This window comes from Gossypium arboreum, chromosome 7 (genome assembly GCF_025698485.1).
Source record: "Gossypium arboreum isolate Shixiya-1 chromosome 7, ASM2569848v2, whole genome shotgun sequence".
NCBI lineage: Eukaryota > Viridiplantae > Streptophyta > Magnoliopsida > Malvales > Malvaceae > Gossypium > Gossypium arboreum.
In genome coordinates, this window is record NC_069076.1 from 35,610,829 (window position 1) to 35,622,182 (window position 11,354).

The window sequence follows — 11,354 nt, forward strand, 5'->3', positions numbered from 1 at the left end:
TCAATATAAACCTCAACATTTAAAAGAGTAATAAATTGACTGATGTGATCTCTAAGAAGCTCTCCTTCGTTCATGCGAAACGTAAATAGACTTTGTTTCAACACTAAATGATTAGCCAGAGACTTAGTCGCATAAAGAGTTTCTAACCTTTTCCACAAGGTGGATGAGGTTTTCTCCATCAATACCTCCTGCAATACCGTATTCGCGAGGCACAACTGGATTGCAGACAAAGCCTTTTCATCAAGCTCTTCCCATTCTGTTTTATTTAGATTCTCAAGCTTTTTCCCGATAACAACCTCTTTCAAGCTTGATTGAACTAGAATTGCCATCATCCGAACTTGCCACAGATTGAAATTTGTCTCACCATCGAACTTCTCAATTTCAAACCTTATTGTTGCCATATCTGAACGGACTGATATATGAAAATTAAACTAGCTCTGATACCACTTATTAGGAATCGACCTGATTAAGCAACGAAAAAGAAAATAGTGAAAAAAATTGAAAAATTAAACACACAAATTTAACGTGGAAAAACTCCTCCAAAGAGGATAAAAAACCACGGGCAAAGATAATTTTACTATAATGGCAAAAAAACGAAGAGTACAAAAGATGGAGATAAAAACTAAATCCTGAAAACCTGAAAACAAAGAACCCTCAAAACGTAAACACAAAATTCTCTAAATGTGTTATGTGTTCTAATCTCTAATGGGTATATTTTCTAAGGTTGTAAAAGAGCCTATTTATACGCTAAATTTATAAGTCAAATAATAATAAAATAATCTAAACTAATCAGTATTTGATTGAAATAAGTAAACATAATTTAAATGAAAGATTATTTCTTAAATTTAATGGAATCTTTTGTGACTTCGTAACATCTAAGAAAAAACGAAACCCTTGAAAATGAAGGCAAAGTATTGTTTGGAGTAGGCAGGCAGCCAGTAGCCATTTTAGGGGTTTGGAGTGGGGAAGAGAAGCCCAAATATTAGATAATGAAATCAGGCCTAAAAATCAGAAACTGATCCATCATTGTCTTCTATTCTGTTAGTAGAAGAAAATTTACAAAGAAAAAGAAGAAAGTATCAAGAAATTCCAAGTGCAGAGAGTAAATGGAAGAGTACCCAGAAGAATTGAGGAGTCCACCAGTGGCGCTGGTAGCATTGGTAGGATGCCCAGAGCAGCATGGGGCGATAACCACCCACCTCCTCTCCCAGCAGCATCCTATCAACACCTTGGCCTTGCCCGACTTCTCCAAGCTCTCGCATCTCCTCCATCGCCCCCCCTTCCCTTCTTCTTCCCCCGCCGGCTTTTTGAAAAGGGATTGGCTGGTCAAGCACCGCACTAAGATCCCCGCCGTGGTGGCCGCACTCTTCTCCTGGGATCATGTCTCCGGTGACCCTGCCCAGTGGGTCCAAGTCTGCTCCGATCTGGATGACCTAAAAGCCGCTATTCGTCCTAGGAACACCAAATTGTTGCTGCTCGTTGTGGTGGGCCAATCCGATGACATTAGTGAAGATCGTCTGCTTGCCTTACGGAAGCGAGCAGAGGTCGATTCCAAGTACCTTCTCCTCTTCAACCCCGATCTTTCTCAACTCAATAACTCTCTTCAAAGGTACTCAAATCTCCCCCTCCTTTTCTATCTAACAATAATTACTACTTTACTGAATTAATTGCTGTATGAACTATATCCCATACATTGTAATGTCTGTCAGGTTGAGCGCCAGTTTTGCCGAACTAGAAACTACTTTTTACAGAGAAGAAGGTCGAAGGTTTAAAGCTCGCATTGAAAAGAAGAATTTCTCCTCTCCCGATCTCCAAGTTCGCTACTGTTTTAAAGTAATAATAATAAAAGAATAGTTTTCCTCACTTTTTCATATTATTAATTCCTTATGTATTGGCTCATTGGTTCACAAAATGGGTAGGTTGCTGTGTATGCAGAGTTCAGGCGAGACTGGGCTGAAGCCTTGAGGTTTTATGAAGATGCCTATCATGCTCTGCGCGAGGTTCTTCCCTAATTATCCTGTTTCTTTACCATCTTTCCGTTTATCATACTTAATACTAGTTACTTAGTTCCTTCTACTTGTCACTGCTACCATCTATGCCAATGCTATTCATTTAGATGGTTGCTACCTCAACAAGATTGCCTCCAATACAACGCTTATTTGAGATCAAAATTGTTGCTGAGCACTTGCATTTCAAGATTTGCACTTTGTTGTTGCATGGTGGAAAGCTCAGAGAAGCAATTACATGGTTCCGCCAACATGTTGTCTCCTACAAGAGCCTTGTTGGAGATCCAAATGTCATTTTTCTTCACTGGGAATGGCTCAGCAGGCAGTTTTTGGTTTTTGCTGAGTTGCTTGACTCAAGCTCTGCCACTCTTCCAAGCACTTCCTCTCTACCATTAGGCACTGCCGACCAACCTCTGACTGAATGGGAATTCCATCCAGCTTATTACTATCAGGTCTGTACCATCATTTCATCGTTGTTGGCTTTTTTAACGGCTTTTCCGTGCGAGTCTTGCTACCTTGCTTTATAGCCAACCCTTAGAAACAATGGGGTCAATGAGTACCTAAACTTTTTTTTCCAGGGATTTTTGCAAAATTTATGCAAGTGCCACCATAGGAATTGAACTTGCATTTAAAATTCTCTTAGATTATTTAAGTTATCTGAATCATAACATTCATGTTACAACAGTCAGCAGCTAAATACTTGAAGGAGAAGAGATCAGCTCTGGAGTTGACAGTGTCAAATTCAGAAACTTTTAGCGAGAATGATGATGGGAGTGCTGAATCGGTGGTACCATCAATTTATATTGGTCAGTTTGCTCGGCTACTTGAGCAAGGGGATGATCCGGCTATGCAGTCGTAAGTCTTGAAAAATTAATAACAAGAAATCTGATTTGATTTTGTACCATTTACCTTATAATGAATGTTTGGGTTTTTATTCTCTTCTGACCATGCAGCATTACTGATGATGAATACACTCGTTATGCAATTGCCGAGGGAAAAAGGTTTCAAGACTCCTTTGAAATTATTGCTTTGCTCAAAAAGTCTAATGAAATATATAGGAATCTTAAAGTTCAGAGGATGGGTTCTCTTTGTGCCTTTCAGATTGCTAGAGAATATTTTTCTTTGGGTGATTTTAACAATGCAAAACAGCAGTTTGATGGTGTTGCAAATCTATATAGGCAAGAAGGATGGGTTACTTTGTTGTGGGAGGTTTTGGGTTACTTGAGAGAGTGCTCAAGGAAACAAGGTGCTGTAAAAGAGTTTGTAGAGTTTTCTCTTGAAATGGCTGCATTGCCAGTATCTATTGTCGATGGCATCCAGTCAACCAAATGTGGTCCAGGAGGACCTGCAAGTCTTGAACAGAGAGAAATGATACACAGAGAAATTTTTGCACTCATAAGTGGAGAAGCTAGGCCAATATCCATTAATGGAGTTGATGATCTCAAAGTAACCGGAGATAATACCCTTCATCTTGAGATTGATCTTGTTAGCCCACTTAGATCAGTTCTTCTTGCTTCAGTGGCTTTTCATGAACAGATAATCAAGTCCGGTGTCTCCTCCTTGATTACATTATCTCTTCTATCACAGTTACCACTTTCCATTGAGATTGATCAGTTGGAAGTCCAATTTAATCAATCTCAATGCAATTTTATCATCATGAACGCCCAAAAGCATCCATTAGAAGCAGTGCAGAGTGAGCAACATGATCACCGAATGGAGAGTGCCCCTTCTTTAGCACTCACTACAAACAAATGGCTGCGGCTGACTTATGACATCAAATCTGGTAAGTTGTCTTTTATTTTATGCAAAACTATTTTGATCATAAGTTCTAATAAAAACATAGGACCCAACACATCATTTCAACTAGACAGTCCTTAAATTTGCAAATAAGAGAAGAATGCTTTCTCCTGTAATGCTGATAGTTTTACATGCTGTTGCTTGATATTATCCTAACTGCTATTGCAATGAGTTTGTTACAGCTTTGCATCTCCCATGTTTTGACCTAACCTAAGTTAATTAATAATTTATCTAATGGGTGTAAGCAACATTTTAGCTTTCGACAAGTGAGCCTAGGATTTAATCAACCCAAAAACCATGTGAAATCACTAGTGCTGCACCATAGATAGCAATTTCTGTAAGGATCACTATCATGTGTTCTGGTCTATTTGTCTGCTCATTGTGTCTGCATTTATCTCTGCTTTTGAGAGGAGTGGAGTCAGGATGAGGGGAAAAAGTTGCATCAAGTTGACAATAGTTTGTTTCCTCTCTTCTTGTGTGGTTTCTTAGTTTTGCTTTCTTTGAAGTTCAATTAAATGGATAGCTTATTCTTGATTTCTCGCTAGAGATTCAAAGGCTGAAGTCATATTTCAAGGGAAGGTCCTGCTAGCTCTGATTGAACCATATGGGATCTGATATCTTCTTTATGCATGCATTCTCTTCTACTGAAAAGTCTTTATTATGATTAGCATCGTGGTTTCCTTCATTGTAATCCACCCACTCTTCATTAAGACAATGTTTAATTTATTCAGAACAAAGTGGAAAGCTTGAATGCATATCCATTATTGCAAAAATGGGTCCCCACTTCACAATCTGCTGCAGAGCTGAAAGTCCTGCTTCGATGGATGATTTGCCTCTTTGGAAGTTTGAAGACCGTGTGGAAACTTTCCCTACCAAGGATCCTGCTCTATCATTCTCTGGTCAGAAGGCTGCCCAGGTTGAAGAACCTGACCCACAAGTGGATGTCACACTTGGTGCTTCGGGCCCTGCATTAGTTGGAGAGAGATTTCTGCTACCAGTTACCATATCCTCCAGGGACCATGCCATATACGCTGGTGAAATGAAGATAAATCTCGTGGATGTGAGTGGAGGTGGCCTGTTTAGTCCTAGGGAATCTGAGCCTTTTTCATTGGACACTCATCATGTTGAGCTTCTTGGCATTGTTGGACCAGAAGGAGAAGATGAATCTCAACGGGCCTCTGATAAAATCATGAAAATTCAACAATCTTTTGGGTTGGTTTCTGTTCCGTTTCTAAACATTGGAGAATCATGGTCCTGCAAACTAGAAATCATGTGGCACCGACCCAAACCAATTATGCTCTTTGTATCGTTGGGCTACTCCCCTAATTCCAATGAGTCGAATGCACAAAAAGTCAATATTCACAAGACCTTGCAAATTGAAGGAAAGAATGCTGTTTTAATTAGCCAACATTTTATGTTTCCCTTCCGCAGGGTTTCCTTGCTGCTTTCAAAGATCAAGCCGATTCCTGATTCTAATCAGTTTTCATCGCTACCCATGCATGAATCAACTGTACTTGTTGTTTGTGCCAAGAACTGCAGTGAGGTGACATTGCAGCTGCTATCCATGGCTATTGAAGTTGACGATGGTGGCACTGAAAGGTCATGTTCCATCCAACAAGGAGATGAAGATCTTGGCACTGCAGTTCTTGTGCCAGGAGAAGATTTCAAGAAAGTTTTCACTGTTATTCCTCGGTTGGATTCATCAAAGCTTAGATTGGGGATGGTGAATCTAAAATGGAAGAGGCATTTTGGAATTGAAGATAGATCTGGTTTGACTGTGACTGGTTCTGAGGTTGTAACTAAGCATGAACTTCCTGATGTACATGTAGAGCTGTCACCGGTTGTCGTGACTTTGGAATGTCCTCCTTATGCCATCCTAGGAGAACCCTTCATGCACCATGTTAAAATCCGTAACCAAACTGAGTTACTTCAAGAGGTTAAGTTTTCATTGGCAGATTCACAGAGTTTTGTGTTATCTGGGTCTCACAGTGACACGGTGTTTGTTCTTCCAAAATCCGAGCATGTGCTTAATTACAAAGTGGTGCCTCTTTCCTCGGGTTTGCAACAGTTGCCTAGAATCTCTTTGACCTCTGTGAGATACTCGGCTCGATTTCAGCCCTCCATTGCTGCATCTAATGTTTTTGTTTTCCCTTCCAAGCCTCATTGCAAGATGACTGGTATAACAGAAAAAAGGCTGGAGTAGTCTACCGTAATGGACTAAATTCTTTTCCCGGTACATGGTGATTATTCCGATATTATTACGTATATTTATAAATATACGGGAAATCTTGCCTTTTGAGGCCGAAGCTTTGTGGTTGAACATAAGCGCGAGCAATTCGGAGGTATGAATTAGTTTGTTTTCGTTTTTGGTGCAACAGAATAAAAGAAACAAGGTTAAGGGATGTCAATGTTGTGAGATGGTGGTGACTGTTTTTATTTTCTGGCAAAGAGAAAAATGATGTGCTCATGTGTCATGCTCAGGGACATTAAAGAGGGGGAAAATATTATATTGTTGATCTTACATGGTATTTTAGTGGTGGAAGTAAGCTTTGAAGTTAAAAATTGTAATAGCAAAAGTCATTTTACACCTACACTGGCTAAGGAAAATATTGTTAGAACCCTTTTAAATAAGTTGTTTTATTTTGTTTTGTTTTATATATTGTGCTCTTTATTTATTTAATTTTGTTTTAAACGATACTACGAGTTTAGGTTTAACTCTCATTATGTAAATTATACCTGGGTTTTCAATTGTAAATATCGTTTAGATTTATTTTAATTTAGGTTTATATATATATTAATCTAATTCGGTTTTATAATATGTAATATTGATGCTACAATTGTTTTGAAATATTAATTTTGATTGTAGTGAGTGAGATGAGTATTGATTAAATTATACTCATAATTTTTTTCAGAAATTGTAACCGACAGTCGTTACATTACATCTACAATGAGCAAACAGAGTCAAAAAGAAAAAGTAGTAGAAGAGTAGTTAGTTTATCATCTAATTCAAAGCTATTAACATTTTTCAAAAACGAAAAACGGTATTGTTAATAATCCCGCTGGTATTGAAATCATTCAAAAGCCAGCTATTAACTTGTTAAATACTGTGCCATCTATTAACTTGTTCAAGTAATGTTTTTAAAGGAGTTACAAATGGATTCCTAAAGTTTTAGAACCGCTAAGCCCACGTTATAAGTAATAGTAATGAGAATTATTACTGGAAAATATATAAAAGATTATTAGGCCATTTGGGTTCTCATAATAATTATGACATATACATTTAGCTAATTCAGCTCTCAATATATAATAATTCAAGTCAAGTTTTTTGTTATTAGTCTTATATATGTTAATTATTCTGCTAATTTTTAGAAGTAGGTTGAAAAAGGTTATTTGAGAAAGTAAGTTTTATTTATTTATTAAATTTATCAATTGATTTTATTTTTGAATAGAGAAAAAAATATTTTATAGTACACACTTTCAAACCACTTCAGTTGAAAATGCGTCTTACAATAAATATTTTCACCGAAAATTAACAAATCAATTCTTTTGGTTAGAAAGTTAAATATTAGTATTTTATCCTTAAGTTTTGGGTTAAATTCATTTCCTACTCATATTTATATTTTTATTTCATATTATTTTCAATTTTTAAATTAATAATTCTTTTATTTATAAAATCAAATAATAAATATGTAATTAATTTTAAAATCAGCTAATTCTTTAAATATTTTTTGTTTATATATAATACTTATATCTCACATATTTATTTTCTTTAGATATATTTGACATATATATTTAATAGAAAAAAAAGTTGAAAGAATGGTGCAAAACAAAAAGAAAATTGGAAATGAAAGCATGGAATAAAAAATTAAAGAAAAATGAAAAAGTAAAAAGAGAATAAGCGTGTTGCGGGTGGAGTGAGTTGGTGAGATTGGAGAGACATAGCACGTGACGTCAATGACTGAGTCATGTTGAAGTCGTGACTCGTTCGTAAGGGCCATAATTACTGAATAGTGACGGATGGCAAACGTCTTATCTGCATCCCTCGTCCGCTTTGCAGGAGGATTTTTTTTTAAGGGTAAAAAAAAAATCAGTATTTAATGCGTAGATGTTGAATTTTGAATAATATATTCAAAAACCAATTCAATAAGCAATTAAATCAACCAAATAATAAATAGAATATCAAGCCATGTGGTATAAATATTTACTCTCATGCCTAATTATTGTCCTTTAATTTTACTTGTCAATTTACCATTATATTTTATATCTTTTAAGAATAATGTATAATATTTATAATCTTTTATTTATAATCTTTGCCTTTTATTTAGATTAAGATATTAATCTTTTTCTTTTATGTTTTCAAATTAAAATATAATCTTTATGCTTTTGAATAAATAAAAATATTCCATGGTTGTATAAACAAAGATTGAAGTACAAAGGAATATAAGAATGTAATGACAATTTAGCTCACAAAAACGAAGAGCTCTTTGAAAGCTTGAAACAGATGAATGATTTGAGTTTTTTTTTTTGGTAAACATAAGAGTTTATAAACTAGAAGCAGAAGTTATTACACAAGGCAGTGCCTCTCAGATGTAACTCTTAAAGTATCATTCATAAGAGGGTTCCATATTCCAGTTGGAGGATAATCGAATAAGCACAGTCCTGGTTCCATATTCGTAGAGCAGTTTGCTATAAATCCAGTACAAAATTTGCTTCTTGAAATACCTGTGGGACTTGAGTATCCAAGTGCCCAATTGCAGGTCTCCTTGATGTTTCTAACCACTCCCATATTGCTTATTTGATCAAAAACTTCATTCGACAATCTCACAATCTCCATGTTGTCACACTCAAGAGCCACCTTTCTAAACCCTTTGTGCCAAGCCAGACTTAAACCTTCAAAGATTGCCCATAATCCAACTATAAAAGCTTACACATCCTAATGCTTCTATTGTACCCTGCTATACAATTAACCTATTGATCCCGCAACAAACCGCTTGAATAAGCCTTTGTCAGGTTCATCTTTACTGCACCATTTGTGTTTAACTTTATCCAATTAGCATCAGGAGGCTTCCATCCACTATTTTGCACAATTCTCTGTTGCCATGTATAATCTTGGCTATTCAGTTTGATAGATTTTGCTCAACTCCAGCTTTTAGCAACAACACTGTCCACACAATGGTTCTCATTTTTTAAGACAATATAGTTGCCTTGCTTCCATAGTTTTTCTATTCAGGGCGGAAAAGTTCTTGGACCACAACACCGAGGGTGTCATTCCTCAAGGGTGGAGAAATGCCGATGAGCAAAGTATGAATGTCCACAAAGATAGTCCTGGATGAGTTTTCAGATGATGAATTGAGATGACCAAGTATGTTTTCCAAAAGGAATAAGAGACTTAGTAACTAGTTTTCAATGACTCAAAGCAATTTAGGCACCAAAAACAAAATGATTGTCTCTTGTAGGTGTGTTGGAACATTGATGAGAAGATCAAAGAAAATTGAATGTTCTGAACACATAAACAAAGAAGCATATATTTTATGACTTTTTGGTTTCTATGCTTGTTTTATACTGAGTTTAAATGTTATCCATTTTTATTTAAATTGTTTTTTTAGTGCATAAATAATGTGATTAATTGAATACATGATTGGTGCATTTGATGCTGAGAAATTTAGTGTTTAATGATGATATATTTCAATGATTGAGATGTTAATATTAGAGCATGATGTCAAGCATAATATGTGATTTAATTGATTGATTTTAGCAAAATCATGTTTAGAAAGGTTTAAGATGTATGCGTAACTTAACAAGTTGCATTTATGCACATCTTTAGGGGTGCATGCAAACCTTAATAATTTTAATGATTTTAAAATTCTATATTTTTCATTGAAAATATTTTTACAAATGAAAGTTTAAAATTGTAGAAATTTATTTTAGCAAATACTTATTTTAAAATGGTATGAATATTTTGGGTTTACACTTAAACAAATAAATTTAAAAATTGTAATATTTTAAGTTTTGATATTTTAAACGTAAGTTTTAACGACTTTTTAAAACTTAAATTATCAAATTTTGTGTTTGAGAGTTTATAAGAATTGAAACCATTTGACATTCTTAAATTATGATACAAGTAAAATGAATTTATAATGATGATCATTTACTTTGATTACTTTGAAAGTAGAAGTGAATTTATAAGTTCAAAAGGTAAGTTTTGATTTAAGTTTATCATTCTTATTTAATGACATGAACAAGTTATATTAAGATTGAACATGTTTATGAGCTTGTTTAAATGTCTTTTAAATGAGAAATCTCTAGTACAATGCAATTTTGTAACACCTTTTCAAATCCTTTGTAAAATCTTTCAGAAAAATGTTTTAATCCTAATTTATGTTCCTACAAGTAAAAAAGTGATGTTTTTATGTGTTCCATGCCTTGTTTTTAGATAAAAACATCAAAATCTTGATTTTAAGGTCGAAAAGCATGAAATTGCATTAATTTTTTTTTTTTTTTACAATTTTCTGCATTTTGTTCATAAGAGATTAACATCTTATATCCAGCTCGGTTGTCGGGCCTAAGTAACAGGATGCTACACCACCATCACACATCATACGTGTAATGGGCCAATTTAGCCGGGACCCAAAACCAAAAAAACACAATAAATAAAATTAAAATTAAACAGTCTAGTTTTTTTTACAAAGCTCAAAATACAAAAAAGAAAAAGCCCAATTTACAAATACCAACCCAAATTAAAAAAAAAACAAACCCTAAGCCCACAACCTAAACTTTTCAGCAAACTAACAGAAAACCCTAGCCTAGCCGCCGCCGTTGCCCCCATGTATAGCCTCCAGCTACCCCCACCGCGTGCCTCCACGTCCTTGCCCCATACCTGTAGAGAAGACAAACAAGGACAACAGACAAAGAGAAGAAAAAAAATAGCAAAAATAAAAAACTTTGTATTTATTTTCTTTTCTTCTTTCGGCTATAAAAAGCCACAAGAATCAATGTATTTTTTTTTTACGAATACATAGATCAAAGAATCAAAAAACAAATTTCTAAAGGTGTTATTTTTTCTCCCATCCTTTTATATTTTCTACTTTTTTTTTATTTTATTTTCACTTCATTTCTGTTTTTTTTTCATTTACAAAAAGAATAATAAACAAGATTCAAAGAAAAAAAGGTTTGAAATTACTGGACCTTTCGCATCCCGCCACTGTAGGTGGCAGAGGTTCGTTGTTTCTTATGAAAAATGACGTCTTTTGGGGTGCAGAAGCTCGAAAAACAAGAAAAATGGCTTTTTTATTTTTTTGGCCACCGTGGACGACAGCGTCGTCGTCGGCGATCGGCGGCCTCCAATATGGTCGGCGGTGACTCTTTCGCTAGAGGTAGGCCTGCCTTGAGAGAATGAGGGAGAGTGTTTTCTCTTTTTTTTTAAGAAGAATGGAGTTGAATGAATTTTAAAAAAAAATTCAGCTTAAATAGGCCCTATAAAACGACGTCGTTTTAGTGTTGATTCTAATAGCCCAAAATGACGTCGTTTTGAGCCTTACCCGCGCATTGACC

General features: G+C 35.2%; 1 protein-coding gene across 1 annotated transcript; it reads left to right on the forward strand.

Annotated features, from left to right (window-relative positions):
• Positions 1 to 829: 829 nt before the first annotated feature.
• On the forward strand, positions 830 to 6,579 carry LOC108465873 (uncharacterized). The gene is made up of 7 exons (XM_017766262.2): positions 830 to 1,609; positions 1,710 to 1,833; positions 1,920 to 2,000; positions 2,117 to 2,458; positions 2,692 to 2,861; positions 2,960 to 3,789; positions 4,535 to 6,579. The coding sequence occupies exons 1-7, from the start codon at positions 1,107 to 1,109 to the stop codon at positions 6,004 to 6,006; spliced, it is 3,522 nt and encodes a 1,173-aa protein (XP_017621751.2). The 5' UTR covers positions 830 to 1,106; the 3' UTR covers positions 6,007 to 6,579.
• Positions 6,580 to 11,354: the final 4,775 nt, after the last annotated feature.